The 21,672-nt window shown below is 35.4% G+C and overlaps 1 protein-coding gene across 4 annotated transcripts in view; it reads right to left on the reverse strand.

Moving 5' to 3' along the window:
• MYO3A (myosin IIIA) overlaps nucleotides 1–21,672 on the reverse strand; it is a 240,351-nt gene that overhangs the window by 201,618 nt on the left and 17,061 nt on the right. For all 4 annotated transcript variants that reach the window (XR_007403741.1, XM_025463908.3, XM_049096892.1 and 1 more), the window contains exons 3-4: nucleotides 21,193–21,377; nucleotides 18,280–18,414 (exon numbers count right to left, since the gene is read on the reverse strand). Coding sequence is in view for 3 of the 4 variants with exons in the window: in XM_025463908.3 (XP_025319693.1) it covers nucleotides 18,280–18,414; nucleotides 21,193–21,360 (303 nt within the window). In the remaining variant the exon portion in view is untranslated. The remainder of the gene's footprint in view (nucleotides 1–18,279; nucleotides 18,415–21,192; nucleotides 21,378–21,672) is intronic.

Here is a 21,672-nt window from a genome sequence, read left to right on the forward strand (position 1 = left end):
TACAGAAATCTAAAGCAAATAAATAACCTCTTACCATCAAATTTAAATTTTGTTGCTTGAATTTCACCTGATAATTCCCTAAAAATCTATTAGATAATCTAAGCATTTTAATTAAGATACTAATTTCCTACATAGAGTCTATAATTAGTTTATATTTTATTTTACATTGGCTAAATAATTTTTTTACAAATAGTAAACTACAATATTAAGAGCTTTATTCCTATTTCTAACAAATGCTTACTTTTTCAAGAAAAAAGCACCCTTATGAAAAACAAATATAAACTCTAAAACATCAATTGAGTTTAATACTTGGAAGGAACAGAATAAATTAAATAGAATACATAAATTATGAAAATCAGATATTCACATTTTACTTACAGATAATGCATATTTGAAATAACAGAAGCCTTATTTCCTCTTATATCTTTTACTGTATTGTTTGCTATATATTGTGAGTGTCAATAATAAATGTGCAGCTTGTTTTCAGAAGTGTTATTTAAACTAAATACCCAAATACTTACAGTTTCTAAAATGTCTAATTTCTGATACTTAGGTTTCATTAAAATCCATGCCCAATTTAACCATTTGCATATCATCACTGATTTTCTGGGGCTTCATTAAATAATCAGTGCCTGGTTAGATAGTACACTTTAAGTATTTGATGCCTATTACATGTGTAACCCTATGACAGCTATTGATGAACTACCTCAAGTTGAGAATCAGTCTTCCTGATGAGGGACAGGATGGTCCCTTACCCTTGCCTATCACAGACCTCCTCTCAGCATCCTTCCTCAGGAGCATCTTCCTCAGGAGACCTCCTCTCAGCATCCTTCCTCTGTTTTCAATATTCATCTGTGTCTCACCTAACCAAGGTCCTAAACACTATCCTAACAGGGAAGGAGAGATTATAGTACAAAGGCCAAAAATAACTCTTGTTTAGAAACCAGGAAACAAAGAAACAACAAAACAACATAAAATTGCAAAGGGATGGAAAGCAACAATGAAATCAGAGACAGAACTTCCCCAGAGACTCTGCTGTGTGATATTTTTAGCAGGCGGTCTCATTCTCCATCTGGATGTAGTGCTAAGGTGGGAAATAAAGAGAAAGGGGAACATGCCTTTTTCTTCTGTACATCTACTTCATAAGGATTATGTACTGAAGAGGCAGCTGGGTGGCTCAGTGGTTGAGCGTCTTCGTGATCGCAGGGTCCTGGGATCAAGTCCTGCACTGGGCTCCCCACAGGGAGCCTTGCTTCTCCCTCTGCCTGTGTCTCTGCCTTTCGCTCTGTGACTCCCATGAATAAATAAATTAAATATTTTTTTAAAAAAAGAATAGAAAATTTTTTTATCTTCTAGTATTTACAGCTCCAAAAGCTGGAGTCAGTGTAAATCTAGAAACTTGCCCTTTGAATTCATAAAACTCCCATTTTACACAGTTTGAGTCATATATTTTATCCACTTATTTATCGATTCATTTATTTTATTTTTTTGGTTACTTACACTTGAAGAAAAAAACTGCCTTCAAGTATTTTGTTTTTTTTAAGAGGTTAATGACAGAGAAAATCACAAATAACGAAATATTTTTAAATTGAAAATCCTCTCCCTTGTTAAGTGTATGCTATTTGCTCTGCTTGACCATGGTTGTTAGGGGAAAATTATTAGGCGAAGCTTCATGCGGACCCTGACCAGGAGGAACTGAAGATGTGAACATTTTCCCCTTCTTGGACCCTGCCCAACGCCTCCTACACATGTTTCAAACAGGGAATAGCAAAGTTTGTTTCTCTAGCTGCAGTCTGAGGCAGGAATAGTGGTTTAGTTTCAAGGATAGAAAAGGGTCTTCCAAATGACTCTTTTAATAAATTAGGTTGAAATGAAAGTCCAGTGGGGGGGAAGAGGACAAATACAACAAATAAGAAAATTATGAAACAGACTGTAGATGCCAAATGTCAATAAGCCACAGATTAATCTGTGGTTGAACTATTCGTAAAGATGTTCAAAATGAAACAGCACCATGAATTCTCAAGATCCTCATTTAGAATTAGTGAAATTTCAAATATGCTTTTTTTGCTCAACTAGCATAATGTGCCTTTCATATAAAGAGAAATAAAAATAATAAATTTTAAATGGAAGTATATTTGTTCTTAAATGATCATGAAGGATTAAAATATATAAAATGAAATGCAGATGTTTCTGAATTAGGCATGAGATCATTAAAAATGAAAATGACCTTAGGTTTCCCTTTAAAAAGAACTGCATCCAGATGAATTAATTATATCTTATTTAGCCTATGCAATTCTTAAATGGCCAACATAAACTAAAATGGAGATTTGTAATGGGGGACTGAAAAACCCTTAAGTATACTTTTGCAACACAATACTATTAGAAGCCCTTAAAGTTCTTTAATCTAACAAAATTGAAGTATAATTTTCTTAAACCAAGAGTTACACTAATAACAGAGCAGCACTAAAAATGAATTCTCTAATCAGGCTGAAGTCAAACATTTTAAAAAACAATCTAAATCAAAAGGGATGAAATTATATAAACAGACCATTACAACTAACTTCTAAAGACAGCCTTTACAAGTTTTCTAAATGTATTCTGTCTACACTGTGTTTGGAGAGCATATATTTTTACTCAAATTTCTGAAATAAGACTACTAATTTCTATAATTGGCATTTCTGACTTGTTATTTTTAATTTTTTTTCATTATGGATCTGTTTCTGGATTCTTTTTTCACTACATTCACCTCTCTGACTTTTTGTGCAATAATATCCACCATATTAATTAACTATAGTCTTTTTTTAACAAAAATTATATTTGGTCAGGCAAGTCTTTGTGACTTCCATTGTTTTTCATTTACTCCAGGAATGCTCTAAGGCCATTTGTTTAGTTTGACCATATTTTGTGGGAGGCCACAAAAGCAGAAACTTCTATTTTCTCAAATTATTTCTAGTTCTTACTTTGTTCATCAACATTCATGTTTGAATCTTTTTGTAGAAACCAGTCTTTAAAAAAAAAAATTAAAAAAAAATAAAAAATAAATAAAAAGAAACCAGTCTTTAGTGAATGCCTACAAGTGAAAACTGGATCATATGGTAAGTTTATGTGTAATGTTATAAGACACTGTTAAACTGTGTGCAAAGTAGCTGCAGCATTTCACGCTGCCTGAGCAACATGTAAGTTCAGGGTACCCCACAATCTCACCAATCATACTGTAGTATGATTGTGGGTTTAATTTAAAATTTTCTAAAGATGTTGAACATATTTTATATATACACTTTTGTGAAGAGTCCAAACTTTTTGTTCACTTTTTTAAAATGTGGGTAGATATACCTTGTTAGGTGAAATTTTCATCTATTCCTTGTGTTCTGAGACTGTTTTATCACAAAGGGGTATTGGATGCTGGCATGTGTTTCTCATGATTTTTTTTTTCTTTGATTCTGTTAATGCAGTGAATTATGATGTAGAATTTTAGTTTTTTAAATATTTTAGGAAACTTGCATGCTAGGGAAAAGTCCCATCCAGGCATGATATATTAACATTTTTATATCTACTACTGAATTTGTTAATATTTTGTGAAGGATGTTTACATATATGTTCATGCGGAATGTTAGACTGTAGTTTTCTTATTATATCTTTGCCTCCTTTTGTCAGTATAATGCTGGCCTCATAGAAAGTCACCAAGATTCTGTTTCTTTCTTAAAGATTTCATGGGATTCTTTTTTCTTTTTCTCAGAATGGTGGTGTGAAGAACTCTGTGGACCTATTCTGCCATAAAATAACCATAATTGTAAAAATTATAAATACAGGGGGCACCTGCATGGCTCAATGGTTGAGCATCTGCCTTTGGCTCAGGTTGTGATCGTGGAGTCCTGGGATCAAGTCCTACATTGGGTTCCCTATAGGGAGCCTGCTTCTCCCTCTGCCTATGTCTCTGCCTCTCTCTCTGTCTCTCATGAATAAATAAATAAAATATTTTAAAAAGAATTATAAATATAAACAGCCATTTAATGTCTTTGGAATTGCTGTAATGACATACAGCAAATGAAGAAACATTTGAGAACATAACTAACTCTTGGTAAGAATAGCAAAATTCTGTGGCAACTGAACAACCCTGCTGTCCTCACCCCCAACCAGGGCAAAGTGACAAAAGCTCTACTCTATGTGAGTGTTACTAAGATGATAGGCTTACCCTACCACTAGCACCCATTTAAAATCTACAGTATCTTTTTGGGAGGGACACACCATCAGCATTTCTCACCCCTCAACCAACTTTGTGCTGTAAAGCCAGCTAAGAAGACCAGAGTCCACCTCTCTGATCTACAGTGCTGTTTATAAAATAAAATGATATGGGCCACCATCCAAGACATGCTGCCAGCTCCAGAAGAGTGGCTCAGATACTTTGCCCAGGGAGAGAGACAGGCCAAAAAAACAGAGAGCTTCCAAGCTGAACCCGACATTTGAGAGATAGAGTGGGGAAGATCAAGATTAAGGCTATTCTTGAAAATAGTGGAGGCTTTGGTAATTATAAGGAAGCAGGTAACTCTAAGACCAATAGAACAAGAAGGTAACCACAGTCTAGCTAGTTTAGCAGAGAGATTCAAGGAAAGAAATAGCTAAGAATAATTCTTTGGGGTCAGAAAAATCAAAGGACCAGCCTCAAAAAAGCACCCAGACATAGAGGCCTGAATTAATTAGATCAGATGGGAAGCAATTTTTGCCCTAGGACATTGTTGAAAATAATAGAAGAATCAGCTGGCAATTAGTGGAGCCTAATAACTGAGTGTTCAACTAACAGAGACTGACAGTTTAATAGAAAGATCAGGGAAGGAGAGGAGGAATGCACTGCTAAAACCACTGCCAACTGAGGGTGACTGCACATGCCCAAAGCTATGTACTCTGAGGAGGGACAACAGAAGCTTCATACCATGGGGGACAAATTTCACCAAAATAGTTCAACCATGTTACTAAACAACCAACCAAGCGGGATCCCTGGGTGGCGCAGTGGTTTGGCGCCTGCCTTTGGCCCCAGGGCGCGATCCTGGAGACCTGGGATCGAATCCCACATTGGGCTCCCGGTGCATGGAGCCTGCTTCTCTCTCTGCCTGTGTCTCTGCCTCTCTCTCTCTCTCTGTCTGTGACTATAATAAATAAATAAATAAATAAATAAATAAATAAATAAATAAATAAATAATAAATAAATAAAATATTAAAAAAAAACCAAGCAAACAAAAAATAAGCTCCCCCTTATCAATATCTAGAATTTCTATAATACATTAAATATATGACATAAATGTCCAATTGTCAACCAAAAAAAATTATGATATGCAAAGAAACAGAAAGCTGTCACTCATACACACAAAAGCGAATGGCAACAGAAGCTGTCCATGAGAGAGGCCAGGTGATGAATTTAGTAGACAAAAACTTCGAAGTAAGAATTATAAATATGTTCAGAGAATTAAAGAAAATCATGCTTTAAGAAGCAAGGAATGGGGATCCCTGGGTGGCGCAGCGGTTTGGCGCCTGCCTTTGGCCCAGGGCGCGATCCTGGAGACCCGGGATCGAATCCCACGTCGGGCTCCCGGTGCATGGAGCCTGCTTCTCCCTCTGCCTGTGTCTCTGCCTCTCCCTCTCTCTCTCTGTGACTATCATAAATAAATAAAAATTTAAAAAAAAAAAAAAAGAAGCAAGGAATGGTTTTATAGTAATTCTCTTCAAATAACAAATGTTAATAAAGAGATAGAATGCACAAAAAAAGAAACAAGTGAAAATTCTGGATTTGAAAATTATATTACAGTAATATAAATGAAAAATTCAACAGAAGGGTTCACCAGTAAATTTGAACTGGTAAGGAAAAAAAACTCACAAACTTGAAGATTGATGGACATTATGAAATATGAGAGAAGAAAAATCAAGATAAATGAACAGTTTCCAGCAAATGTACACATACTAATATAAAAGCAAAGGTGTACTAGAAAAAAAAAGAGAATAAGGAGCAGAAAAAATTTTTGGAAGGAATAAGGGCTGAAACTTTCCAAATTTGATAAAAACAATATTAATCTATATATCCAAGAAGATCAATGAACTCTAGTAGAATAAACACAAAGAGATCCATAGTCATATAAAATATAAATGTTGAAAGCCTACAATAAAAAGAAAATCTTGAAAAAAGCAGGAGAAAATGAATTATTGTGGGAAAAAAGAACCCTAATAAGGTCAACTGCTGACTTCTCATCAAGAACTGTTCAAAGTACTCAATAAAAAAACTGTCCAAGAGTCTTATATCCAGCAAGACTATCTTCAAAATTAAAGAAGAAATGAAGATATTGCTAGGTAAACAAAACTGAGACAATGTGTTGCTGGCAAATCCACCTTATAAGAAATACTAAAAAAAGTTCTTTAGGATTAAAACAAGTAATTACAGGGACACCTGGGTGGCTCAGCAATTGAGTATCTGCTTTGGCTCAGGGCATGATCCTGGGATCGGGGATCGAGTCCCACATTGGGCTCCTTGCAGGGGGCCTGCTTCTCCCTCTGCCTGTGTCTCTGCCTCTCTCTCTCTCTCTCTGTGTCTTTCATGAATAAATAAATAAAATCTTTTTAAATAAAGCAAGTGATCACAGTTATTTGAAACACATGAAAAAGTAAAGAGTATCAGTAAAGGTAATTATTTTATCATAAAAGACAACATACATGCATATTTCTTTTTTTCATAACTGATTTAAAAGCAATTTTATAAAATAATATTTATATAATTATATTGTTGGGTCTCTAGTATATAGAAATGCAATATATTTGACAATAACAGCACAAAAGAGGTGAGTTGGAGCAAAGCTATATTGACATGATGACACCAGATGGTAACTGGAATTGAATTCACAGAAAGAAATAAAGAGAACCAGAAATGTTAAAAAGAAAGTTAATATAAAAAAACTCTACAATTATATACTTGCCGTCCTTTCTTCTCTCAACTTTCTCAAAATAAATAAAAGTATACATAGTAGTTATAAAAATTATTGTACCACTTATTTATCTGAAATGTATAATACCAATAGTGCAAAAAGGAGGAAGATGGAATAGGAATTATTCAGGAATAATAATTCCTCTATCTCTGGAATTAAGCTGGTATAAATACTTAGTAGAATTTATGAGTGAAGACATTGGGACTGGTATTTTCTTTAATGAGAAGGGTTTTAATTATTACAAAGATATTTATGTTTTCTACTTCTTCTCATGTCAGTTTTACAGTTTATATCTTTCAAGGAAAACATCAGATTATAAATTGCTAAGTTTATTAACATAAAGTTGTTCATTTATTTCATTACTATCATGCTAATATCTATAGATTTACTAGTGATTCCCTATTTGAGCCCTAATATTGGCAATTTGTATTTTATCATTTTTTTCTGGATCTGTCTAGAGAAATTTATCAAGTTTATTAATAACTTTCAAAGAATCAACTTTTGCTTTCATTTTTATTATTTTTGTTCATTTTCTATTTAATTGAGAAATTAAAATGACTATCATTGTCATTATTTTCTTCAACTTATATTGGACTTAATTTGCTTTGATTTTGTTAGCATCTTAATGCAAAAATCTTACATAATTGATATTGAATTTGTCTTCTTTCCTAAAATAAGCATTGAAAGGAAATATAAATATCCTTCTAGGCACTGCCTAACTACATCTCAGAATTTTCATATGTCATGTTTCCATTATCATTTCAAACTATTTTCTCATTTTCCTTGAAATTTCCTCTCTCTGAGCTAAGGATTATTTTTGAAGTGTATGGTCTAATTCCCAATTATTTGGGAGTTTTTCTGATATATTTATTTCTAATTTAGTTCTATTATGGTCAGGCAATATACTTTGTCATTATTTCACTATTTTTAAATTTGTTGAGATTTATTTCATAGTCCAGAATACTCAAGTGTTACATTCATACTGATTTTCTACTTAACCTTTGAGTTACTAAGGGAAAAATGTTGAACATTCCATTTAATGATGTATGTCTATTTCTTTTCTCAATTCTATTAGTTTCTGCTTTATGTATTTTAAAACTTTCACCTTCTTTTTGCTTTTATCTTATCTATCTCTATTTTTATCTCTCTATATATTTAAAGTGTGTTTGTATTTGATCTTGCTTTCCATCCAGTTTGACAATTTGCCTTTGAAATGAAGTTTAGACTATTTCCATTTAATGTAATTATAAATATGGTTAAGTTTAAGTCCACAGTGTTGCTATTTATGTCCTACTTTTTCTATTTTTTTTAATCTCCTTTTCCTATTTTCCTACTTTCTCTGGTTTTAATATTCATAGTATCCCATTTTATCCTCTATTGGCTTATTAGCTACACTTATTCTTTTTTTTTTTTTTTTTTACTGGTTTAGTGGTTTACCACAGTCTATCTTAAAATAATATTGCACCACTTCACACATAACTTAAGACTTTTAAAACTGTATATTTCCATTTTTTCTCTCCTCTTTGCTATTTTTTCTTTTTTTTTCCCTGCCCCTTGCCCCTCCTCTTTGCTGTTTTTGAAATATATTTTAGTTTTACATGCTAAAACCCCCAAAATATATAGCTATAATTGTGGCTTTAAGTCAAGATTTCTCTTTTAAAAATATTAAAATAATATTGTTAACAATATTTTTTTAAATATAGAATCAAAAACTTCTTATTTATTCTCATATTTACCACTAATATTATTTTTCTTTTATTTTTTGTAGGTCTGAGTTTCCATTTTTTTAAAAAAGATTTTATTATTTATTTGAGCACATGAGTGGGAGGCAGGGGAGGAGCAGAGGGAGAGGGAGAAGCAGGCTCCCTGTTGAACAGGGAGTTTGAAGCAGGGTTAATCCCAGGACCCCAGGATCATGACCTGAGCCAAAGGCAAATGCTTAACCAACTGAGCCATCCAGGCGCCCCTCTGAGTTTCCATTTGAAATCACTTTCTTTCAGCCTGAAAAACTTTAACATTTTCTATAGTGCATGTCTGTGGTGGTAAATTTTTTTTCTTTGACAAAGACGTCTGTCTTTATCAGTCAGACATCATACATACTTTATCAGTATCAGTATCATACATACTTCATTTATGAATAACATTTTCACTGTACACAGAATGGTTGAGAGCACAATTTTCCCCCATTGTTGGTTGTCAGTGGCCAGTCTTATCTTTGACTCCTACATGTAAATGTCTTTTTTCCTCTTGGTGCCTGAGTGTCTGACATCTTGATTATGGCATATCTTCATGTGGTTTTCTTTGTTTACCCTATAAGGGAGGTTCTGGGCTTCTTACATCTGCAGCTTTTCAGTGTTCATGAAAATTCAGCAAGATTTCAGTCATTACCTCCCCTAACCATCACCCCTGTTTTCAGACTGCAATTACATGTAGGTTAGAATACTAGGTAATGTCCCATAGATCACAAAGGCTTTTTATCTCCCCCTTTCTTTTTTTTTTTTTTTTTTCCTTTCTGCTCAATCTGGACAGCTTCAATTTTCTTGTCTTCAAGTCCGCTGATCTTCACTTCCACACATTTTACTTCTAATCTGCTGTTAACCATAGTATTATATATTTTTCACTACTGACATATTTTTCAGTTCTAGAAGTTACATTCAGTTCTTTTCTATAGTTTGAATTTCTTTCAATGTTATGTTCAGGTTTTCCTTGATATTTTTGAACATATTTGTAGTATTTGTTTTAAAGTTTTTACCTGTTAATTCCATCACCTTCACTATTTCTGGGTCTGTTTCTATTGACTGATTTTTCTTCTGATAATGGATCACATTTCCTTGCTTCTTTACATATCTAGTAATTTTTTACTGGATGCTAGATATTATTAATTTTATATTTGAATTCCTAGATACAAATCTCTTCCATTAATGAATGTTGAATTTTCTTCTGGCATACAGTTAATTTACTTATAGACCAATGTGAACCTTTCAAGCCCTGCTTTTGACCTTTTTAGGGGTGCGCCTAGGGTAGCTCTTATTCTGGGGCTAGTCTAGCCATCTTCTAATGCATAACCCTTCTAGGAGCTTTACTAAATGCCTCAGGTTTCAACAAAGTTTCTCCATTTTGGATGGTCAGAAATCAAGCATCTCTCAATCCAGCAGAAACTCTGATAATTGTTCAGAGTACAATTTTTCAGCAATTCTTTCCCTGGTTCTTTGCCCAACTACCTGAAATCTTGCTCCATACATATCCAGCATGGTTTTCAATCAAATACTCAAGGGAACCCCTATGCAGATTTCTGATGCTTTCTTTCAACTTAGCATCTCTTCTCTGCAAATCTCAGCCACATTTGCTTTTCCAGTCTTTTCAGTTCAACATGATTGCTGACCTCCATGGGAATACCTTCCTTATGCCTGTGAGCGAGAGACTGCTTCCAAGGATAAAACTGAAGTGATTGTAAAGCTCCCCTTAGTTATTTCCTTTCTCAATGTCACAGTCCTAAGCTCTTTTCCAATGTCTATACAAAAATATATTTTATATATAAAGATGTATAAAAATATATTTTATTCAGTTTTCTAGTTATCTGTGGTATAAAAACATGATGACACAAGTTATTCTCATAGCCAGAAATAAAACTCCAGGATTACTTTTATGTACACTGAGATCTAAGAACCTCTTATAGTGTTTTCTGAACTTTGTTTTGATAAGAATCACTTTAGTACTTGTTATTAAAAAAATAGTTCTCAAGAGCTCATTCTCAGAGTTTTTGTTTTAAGATGAAGGTGATGTTTATCATCAGAATATTGGAGGAAATATTAAAAAAATAAAAGTACCCAAACTATCCTTTTCTCTCAGGTGGCAGATTAAAATGTTCCCTACTCAAATAGACTTTTTTCTTTATAAAAGGTCTTCTCTTTCATTATTAACATCTCATTTATATTCTTCATAGCACTAACAAAAATGGATAAATGTCTTTCTCCAACATTAGACTATAAGCACCACGATGACAGAGTTTTTCTGGTACTCTATTGAATGCCCAAAACCTACAAAACAAAAAAGAGGCACTAATAGGTTTAGATTATTTTAACTTGGGCCTGGCCCAAAGTAACATAATATCTATCGGATTAATAAATGACTGCATGAAAAAACTTGAGTTCTGTACACTTATGCACATACAGGTACACACATACAAAATGACAAAAGGCCATCTTTTCACATGATGATCTAGAAAGTACCTCTTCAAAGTGTGGATGTCTGACTTAATTTCAATAAAATATAATAAGGTACCAAATTCTGCATTCCAATAAAATATTAATGAGAAAGGCATTATCACCTAATAGATATTTCTTAATGTGTAGTTTCTAACATAAGTTTTCACATTACTTTTCTAATGTCAAGCTAGCATTTTTTAAGGTATTATTGACACATAATTGACTCATTTAAGTATGCAGTTTGATGCTGTTTGGTAATTTGTATATGATCATATAACCACTAAATCAAGATATAAAACAATTCTCTCACCCTAAAAGGTTTCAAAATTCTTGGGAAAATGCCATAAAATATTGGTAATGTTAGCAACAAGAAACCCATGATAAAAAAAAATCAAAAGGAAAGAACTTAGCAGAAATATTTTAATGGGTATGGTAAAATTATATGTATTTGTCAAATGGCAAAACATCCCCAGTGACCTCATATTTTTTCCTCTGAAATAATACTATAAATTCCAATCCTACTCAGAGAGCAGATGCTTTTGCAATCACTGGAGTACTATGAGGAAAGAAAGACATATAGGCATGAATTTCCTACATTAGAAGAGTATGAAGAAGTACATTTAGACTGCTTTTCCATCTTGCCCTTTTTTTTTTTTTAATTTTTATTTATTTATGATAGTCACAGAGAGAGAGAGAGAGAGGCAGAGACACAGGCAGAGGGAGAAGCAGGCTCCATGCACTGGGAGCCCGATGTGGGATTCGATCCCGGGTCTCCAGGATCGCGCCCTGGGCCAAAGGCAGGCGCCAAACCGCTGCGCCACCCAGGGATCCCCCCCATCTTGCCCTTTAAGTAAAAAAATAAAATGAAACAACTCTTAAGTAATTTTCTGTTCTGTTGCAAGTACACTAAATAACAGCCTTTTATATGAGAGCTAGAAGGGTTGTTCCAGCCCCAAGAACATGAAAGGAATCACCCTGTCAGCCTGCTACTCCACTGCAATTGTGGGCAGCTCAAGGAAGGAAGGAACAATGCTATGCTATTAGGGCAACAGAGAAGCCCAGCTTCCCACAATGCTTAGCTTCCCCTGACCCCACCCACATATACAAAACTGCAGTGGTTTCATGGCCCCTTCTGTGTCCACGTTATCTCCAGCACAGTAACATTAAAGGGTTAACTTGAACAACTTGTTTCGAGGTGACTCATTTTTTTTCTATCATCCTATGCTTCCTTCCCTCATGACAGGTTCTATCTTACTTACTAGACATAAATATAAAAACAGAATAACCAATAACACGTGAGAAGTGAAAGTAGGATTTATTGTCTGTGAAAACCACTTTGTTTACCTGAAATGTGCATTTGAGAGCCTCTATGGCTACCTACTGGATTTTTGTGCTTCTGAATGCCACCTGTAATTTCTAGTCTTTGATCTCTTGAAAGGGATATAATTTTATAGAGAAAAATTGCCGTAATTGGAAAACAATGAGAAAAAGCAATGTCTCTATTAAGAGTGAACAAATCAGGCAGGACCAATTCAGATAAATAACAGAATGTAATCTGTAGCATCACCAGAAAAGGAGAAATCACAGCTAAGATTGGATTATGAGGGAAGTCTGAGAGGCATGTTGGTGGCTCAGTGATTGAGCATCTGCCTTTGGCTTAGGTCCTGATCCCAGGGTCCCAGGATCGAGTCCCACATCGGACTCCTTTCAGGGAGCCTGCTTCTCCCTCTGCCTGTGTCTCTGACTCTGTGTATTTCATGTTCATCAGTAGCAAATGCTTAATACCAGACTGATTTAACTAAATTTTGACTCTTGGTTTTTAGTCTCCTGGGTCAGTAGTGATAAACATATGTAGAAACCTTACCAACTCACACCTCCTCGGCTCCCCTCCATCCTTGCTACTGACCATCAGGAACAGACACTAGCAGCTAAAGGACACAAAGCCAAAAGAGGTATTGATATTTTACTATGCAGGTCAGTCAAGAAATATGGTAACAATAGTAGAAATGAATATACGTGTGATATTTTTAAATGGGACATAAGTAAAAAGAAAAATCTGGTTCTCCCTTTATGCCTACATCATCCGTAAAACCTAAAATACTAAGTGGCAGTAAATATCCCCATAGACAGGGACGCCTGGGTGGTTCAGTGGTTGAGCGTCTGCCTTCGGCTCAGGTCGTGATCCTGGAGTCCCAGGATCTAGTACCGTATCAAGCTCCCTGCATGGAACCTGCTTCTCTCTCTACCTGTGTCTCTGCCCCTCTCTCTCCCCATGTCTCTCATGAATAAATAAATAAAATCTTTAGAGGAAAAAAAATCCCCATAGACATTCTATCAGTTCCCACAGCAGAAAATATTCTACACCATCTCTTATTAGATAGTTTCATTACAAATATGCAACTGGAATTTCAGAGGGCTAGCAACTAGCACTCTTCTCCTAAATCTGGGCAACAATTAGCATCTGAAAGTGAACATACAGAATTGAGAAGGAAATAACTCCCGAACAGGGCTCTGTATATTATTTCATGCTCAAAAACGTAAAACAAAATAAAAGGGAAATACAAAGGAAAAAAGAGAAAAACTGTATCAAAGTGAAAGAAATAGGGGCACCTGGGTGGCTCAGTTGGGTAAGCATCTGCCTTTGGCTCAGGTCATGATCCCAGGGTCCTGGAATCCAGCCCTGAGTTGGGTGCCTTGCTCAGCGGGGAGCCTGCTTCTCCCTCTCCCCTCTGCTCAAGCTCTCCTATCTCTCTCTCTCTCACAAATAATAACATCTTTTTTTTTTAAAGTGAAAGAAAAATTCAAGAATCACAGCTAAATAATAGAGAAAAGAGGCCAGTAAGATCTGAGTAAATATTGTTTTTCTCAGGATTTGAATTCTGGATTAAAATATAAGTAAAATTATTTTTCACAGTGATACGTCACTGAGCAGGAGTTTTTCCAAGCTGGCATAGACTCCCCATACACCAGGTTGACCATGAGAGGTGTCACCTACTGCTCACCCCCTGCAGGACGCACCTTGTCTAAGAAGATTCATACTAGAAGCCCAGTATTATGAGCATGACTCTAGGTAATATTACAGCCTCTCTCTGGCCATTCTTTTGCTATCCTCGTACAAACTAATTTATTTGGGCATTATTACAGTAAGAGGTATAATTAGCAGTCATTTGTAGAATAAAGTATTGACGCCAAAAGCCAATTTTCTGAAAGTACCTCTAGAGCAGCACCTGTACCATTCATGTTTATAAATCAGGTAATTGTACATCTAGCCACTTCAGTGTATATGTAATTAGTCTAATTTACATATGTCAATTATCTTATATACAGTTTGCCAACTTCCTGCTTTCCTTTATCCCCCCCCCATGTTGTAAATTGAGATAGATCAGATTTTCAAAATACCATTTTAATAAACTACCAGGTTTTTTTTTCTCTCAAGTCATTTAGGGATATTTCTAATTCCTCCATCTGATAGTAAAACACAAGGACAAAGTTCAAAGAAGCTGTTAAGTCTGTACTGATTCATTAGCTCGGGAAGCTGCTTTGTACTGGATGTTCCAAACCCTTTTAATCAAATCTTTTCTGCTGTCAGAAAAGAACATTTAACTATGTTCAGGTGTCTCCAACTCTTGCCTAATTCCAAGTGACAATACTGAGAAATGACAATATAATTAGAACACGGATTTGATAGACATAAAAGAAAATGACTGATCTCACTCAATTTTTTTAAAGTCTGGGCAAAGATCTATCTATACCTTGTGCCCTTGCCCATGTAGGCCTACTTTAAGCAGAATACCTGTGACTCCATTCAAATGTTAATATACCAATGATTCCACATAGAAAAAATTAAAGATGCATCATTGAAAATTTTTTAAGGATATAAATATACAGAATCTTATTCAAGACTGCATTAAGAATCAGCACAGCATTAGATCTCAAATACACATGCACGAACATGAAGTAAACTTTGAAAATTCTCCATTTATTCAAGGCAAAATGTTTTGAGTTCATAATGTACATTCTATTACTTAGGTAAAGTTCAGATGACTAAAAGTTTTGCCTTGTTTAATGTGATTTAACTATAAATATAAGGCAATCTTAATAGAGAAAAACAAAGTAATTCTCAAATCATAACACACTGCCTATTTTTAAAGAACACAACTGATTACTTAAAAAACTTTTAAACTTCGGGGGATCCCTGGGTGGCGCAGCGGTTTGGCGCCTGCCTTTGGCCCAGGGCGCGATCCTGGAGACCCGGGATCGAATCCCACATCGGGGTCCCGGTGCATGGAGCCTGCTTCTCCCTCTGCCTGTGTCTCTGCCTCTCTCTCTCACTGTGTGCCTATCATAAATAAATAAATAAATAAAATTAAAAAAAAAAAAAAACTTTTAAACTTCTATAAAGTAATGTAATACATACTTTCGGGTTTTGAAAAGGTTCTGGAAAATACTATCTCACAATTCTGAAAGGCTCCATGGTTCAATGAAATGTGGCAGACTAAACGTATAAACGTATTTCCTCTCACTCATGAATCTCCATTAAAATGCTGGTAACGGAGGATGCCTGGGTGGCTCAGTGGTTGAGCAGCTGCCTTGGGCTCAGGTCGTGATCCCAGGGTCCTGGGATCAAGTCCTGAATCAGGCTCCCTATGGGGAGCCTGCTTCTCCCTCCACCTATGTTTCTGCCTCTCTCTTTGTGTCTCTCATGAATAAACAAATACAAAATGTTAAAAAATTTTGGTAAGGAAATAAAAAAGTGGGGATCCCTGGGTGGCGCAGCGGTTTGGCGCCTGCCTTTGGCCCAGGGCCTGATCCTGGAGACCCGGGATCAAATCCCACGTCGGGCTCCCAGTGCATGGAGCCTGCTTCTCCCTCTGCCTGTGTCTCTGCCTCTCTCTCTCTCTCTGTGTGACTATCATAAAAAAAAAAAAAAAAAAAAAAGATATCAAAAAGTTTAAACCCCAAGAAAAAAGAATGGAAAAAGGGGAGAGCAGTGGACAGGAGATTTCAACAGAGGTTTTCAATATGGAAAGCAGATGATGTCATAGAGATCAGTTTAGCGGGGAGGGCTGATTTGGAAGTGCAGAGGAAGCCACAAAATAAAGCTCTAGGTGAGGGCTATTTTGTAGTTACCTGGGCACATCTACCCAGAAGCTGGGAGAAGAGGGGGCAGGACACAGGGACCTTTTGAAGTCTCTAATCAAAAGATTGACACCCTCCTCATCTCACATACAAAATATCAACATCACACTACACACACAACACACACACACACACACACACACACACACACACACACACACACAGATCCAGGCAAGAAACTGGAGGTTTTATTGCCTAGAGAAACTGAACTGAATGGACACAAGATTTGGTGACATCAGTACAGTGGATAATGAGAAGAAGGCATAGACCACTGAATGGTGTCTAAAACAGGGGAGTGAACTGGAAAGGGGAGATACTCGGGGAAGAGTGGGTTTCTAGGTAGGTGAGCAACAGAGGTATCAGAGAGGTAGGTCTGATACATGGCTGACCTCCTCTGTGGAGCAGGAGGACAGAGGGTCCTAGGGGCACAACTAGCAACCTTGCCAAAATTCAGAACACAGGGGCACCTGGGTGGCTCAGGTCATGACCCCGGGGTCCTGGGATCAAGTCTTTCATGGAGTTCCAGGCTCCACTGGGATCCTACTTCTCCCTTCCCTCATCCCCCCTGCTTATGATCTCTCTCACTCTCTATCAAATAAATAAACAAAATCTTTTTTTAAAAATTCAAAACACAGATTACAAAATGAAAGAGTAGAGAAGCTCAGCCATACATTTCCAGGCACACATCAAAAGCACGGATCTGCTCAGGAGAAGGTAGTCCCACTGAACTGGGTCTACATTACTACTGCTCTGTATTAAAAGCCTTTCAGTTCTACATGCTTTTTGTTATGTGAATGTATTTATTTTGCAAAAGGTAAAAATGATTAAGTCTATCTGAAATTATATTAAGTAACAAGATAGGGTAACTTCATAAATAATACTACCAATCATTTAAAACATACAAAAAAAGATGAAGGAACTGTTAAATGTTAAGAGGGGTTCTTTTTATAGTTTCAAGTGTTTTCTACAATGATCATCCATTTTAAAGTCATTTAAAAATCATTCAAAAACCATAATAGAAAAAAAAGTATGAAAACAGTACTATTTATATGTATGTCACTGCAGAAAAACCAACAGGACATTCTGAAAGAAATACAATAATCAAATGCTAAAAAGAATCATAACGAACACAATAAATATATGTTATTACAGTCAACCAATAAAGGTTTTACTAGTCCTAAAAAAAAAAAAAAAGGTTTTACTAGTCCTGAGTTTGATAGAAGCAACTATTAAAAACACTTGTAAATTTTATCAAAATAAGTAATTACCTCATTTTAATAATATTCAATGAAAATTAGAAAAACTACATTCTTCTAGGGCTGGCAGTTACTTTAACAGGGCACCTTCCCCTATGCATTCCTGCATATTAGAGACCACCAAATCAGAGAGAACTGTCCAAACCTCCTCTCAGGAGACTCTACAGCTTTTCCTTTTGACAACTTATTTAGTATTCCACACCATTTCTGATAAGGTTTTACCCCATAAATGTAAATACCTGGTTCTGCAGTTTATGGCATTAGTATTCAATGAGGACAGAAAAAAGATCACAGCTTACCATTTTTGTCTAATGAAGCCTCACATTAATTTTCCCTTATACCCTAGCACCTGGCACAGACCCTCCGACACGTGTTAGCTGAGCAAAACACGGATGAATAAATCAGTATTATAATGGAGTCCCTTTTAAGCTTGTTCTTCTGCAAGGAAAAGCATCCTTGTTTCTTGAGTCATTCACTGTGGAGATGTTTCCCTTTACTCTTTGATAGTCTTTGAGGCTTTTTTTTTCCTTTGAGGCTTTTCTTTAATTTCCTAATGTGTCTTAAAAGGATAAGGCCAGTACCGGACAGAATATTTTGCTGAGGCCATCGCCAGCCAGGAACATAACAAAGGAACGGCTTCACGGTGTCGATGTCATATGAACATTCGGTCCTTCCGAGAGGACACTAAATTTCCACACGTAATGTTGAAACACTTACCTCGAGAACCAACCATAGCTTGTCTCCGTTTGTTTTATCCTTCTTAAAGTACATCCCGTAGAATCTGACCACATTAGGGTGGTCAGAAAGCGTTTTTAAGATGTTATACTCTGCTTCAATCTCTTCGTCCATATCCTAGTTACAAAAAGTCGTAGGAAGAAAGCAGTGAGAAAAACATGAATTATGGCAAAGAGACATATTAGAGACCACCAAATAGAGAATTTAATTTTGTCAAAGCAAGCCATTGTTCTAATGGCTTTAATTGTGCTCAATAGTATGTACTGAAATTTCTCATGTCATTATTTAAGGGGAGAGGTTGTGATTTTCCTGCTAATCAAATACATCTCTAATTATGTTGATTTCATCGAGTTAAAAGGGGACAAATAAAAGACTATCTTTGTATACAATTAGAAACATACACAAAGAACAATTCCAGAGAATCTTCCTTTCCTTGCAGTGTTAACTTTGTTTCAGTGGCAAAGCCATTGATATGAAATAAAAACCTAGCCGGTTCATTTTGTTTCTTTGAAACATAGGATATTTAGAAGCTTTCAAAAGCTAGTCATATAAGCAATAAATTCCTATCTTTCCAAAAAAGTAAAATAAAGTTATACATAACATGGCATACAGCTTTAGTTAGCCAAAGGCCCATTTGCCAGAAGTAGAAGAGGTTGCTACCCTGTCAACAAAGATGCAGGATAACCACTTAGTCATGTTTTTAGAATTTAGAAAACCACAATATGTGAAACAACTCAGAGTAATAAGAAGAGTAATTAGAAGGGTTTCTAATACTGTTTTTACAGTAACATTTAGTGTTCACATTGTTTTATGACAAAATCATGTACTCAGAGAGCCAGAAAGAATTTTAGAGGAGAACTCTAATTTTAGAAAAAGAATCTAAAGCTCAGAGACGTTGGTCACAGAGCTGGTTAGTATAAGATCCACGACCAGACTGCAAGTTGACTGTTTCCCACCTTCTAAGCCCGTTCATTTTTTCCCTTTCTCAGATAGAAACTTACCATATCAAAATTCATAATAGATTCTTTTAATAAAAAAGCCACTCTGCAAAATGCTTAGGATGCATTTAAATTTATTTTATTAAGATTATAATCTCTCAGTTATAAATCTTTTTTATTTAGCTTGTGACATGATAAATGAAGAGGAAATAAATAATTCTTAGAGAAACATACATGTACTATGACAAGAATCAGCACTGTAAAAGAACAAATTTTATACCAGTTATAAAACCAATATATTTCATTAAAGCAATAAAACCAAATGTGATTTTTAAGGTTCATATCATATGAAACATGAGTAAATTATAAAAAAAATAATGGCCATATGTATTTATAATCCATTTTTCCTTCTCCATTAAGAAGTAGAGGAATGGGAGAGACATAGCTGGTTATGGGGCCAGACACGGGATCCAGGGGGAGTCCTTTCTCTAGCCACCAAGAATCCCAAACCTTACTTGCAAAGACCAAAGGAGAGAGGTACAGTCACTTTGGTATAGCTTGGTTTGTGTCTCCCTTTAGTTTAAATGGTAAGAACTGGGGCTCCTGGGTGGCTGAGTCGGTTAAGCAGCTGCCTTCAGCTCAGATCATGATACCAGGGTCCTGTGATCGAGTCCTGAATTGGGCTCCCTGCTCAGTGGAGAGCCTGCTTCTCCCTCTCCCTCTGTGCCTCCCCCGCCACTGCTCTCACTCTCTCTCACTTTCTTGGTCTCTCTCAAATAAATAAATAAAATCTTTTTTTTTAAATGGTAAGAACTTTCCAACAGGTGAATATGGAAACATTCAGCATCAGTTAAGCCTATATATAGCTGTCTTTTTTTTTCTTCCAGTGTATCTAACTTATTGCTTGAAAATAAACCCCCACTCTCCCTTCTCCTCTGCTCATAATATGAAACACTATAGTTATAATTGGTTTAGCAGAAATGAACAATAAAAAGGAAAGACCAACCCTAAGATATTCAGAGGCCTTTGCAGTATCCTACAGTTTGTTAGTGTAGAGCTATGAAAGGGACCAGGAGTCCCACGTCTTTCCCAGACATATCACGTCACCTCTGTCATGGCACACTTCATCAAGGCAAGAGTCAAATAACTGGAGAAACTGCTCTCAGTAGAACTTTGGGGATTATGTGATCACTGAGCTCATTCTGGCTCACCTCTGTGCTATGGGAGAACTATATTTTTCCCAGGAGCTGAAAACATTCCAAAACAGCCAGTTGTCATTCCCAGAAAAGAAAAAAACAAAACAAAAAAAAAAAAACCCTCAACTTTTTTATGCTCTTCAAGGCAAAAAAAAAAAAAAAAAAGGCTTCAAAAAAAAGCAAAAGAGGATCTCCACTAAGGCATCACTTAAAGAGGCCATAAGGACTGCACGTGCAATTTCAGTTCTTCACAAGGAAACTCACTCTGATTATAAGTGAATATCATTTCTGCTTTGCAAACATTTTGGCAAACCTGAAAATTAATCTCCCCTCTCTGCAAGAACTATAATTTAAAATAAAATATTTCTGCATTAGCTTAAAGACATTCTGCCTAAAGTCTTAAATAAATGCAGGAGAAAAAGAGATCTGGCCAAGATGACATTTTAGAATTATTCCTAGAGCCTTGAGTCCATGTTCTTAGAATTTTTTGAAATAGAAAATAACATTAAGTCAACTGTTGAGCTCTTGAGAGCTCTATTTATTTGTTTACTTATATATTTGTTCATTTATTAAGTATTTATTGGTCCCTATAAGTTAAGTGTATAAACAAGAAAAACCTAACAAATAGACTTTTTTTTACATTCAACTGTAATTGATGTTATGACAAATAAATCAAGTTACTTACAGATTTTTTTTTTACTGCTTCGTACAAATAAAAACAAAGTTAATTAGCAGGAGAAAAGAAAAATAATCTGACATACATGAATTGGGTCCAGGATTTTCACTGCTGCTTTTTGGCCATTTTTCTTATTCAACACTTTAAAAACTTTCCCATAAGTTCCTTTGCCAATAGTTTCGGTGATTTCCCATGTATCAGAAGGATCAGGAAAGTTATCAAAGATAATTGTTTTTCCAGTTAATGGAAGCATCTCACAAGTTTAAATCACTGGAGAGAAAAAATACAGTTTTAGCTACGTTTGATTGGTTATATTAAATGGCACACATAAACTCGTGGGAAATTATCTAACATTTCACTGATATGATGGAAAATACACAGCAGCAACCAAATGCACTCAGAATTATAGAAAATTTTAATTTCAATTCTTTTTGCAAACAGATTAATATGAGTTTAATAATGCTTTGTAAACAGGGCTTTATTTCTGTTTAATATAGTCCCATATTAATTGCTCTTCATTCTTTTCATATTAAAATAAGAGGCACATATTAAATTAGTTTGATAT

Source organism: Canis lupus, chromosome 2 (genome assembly GCF_003254725.2).
Source record: "Canis lupus dingo isolate Sandy chromosome 2, ASM325472v2, whole genome shotgun sequence".
NCBI lineage: Eukaryota > Metazoa > Chordata > Mammalia > Carnivora > Canidae > Canis > Canis lupus.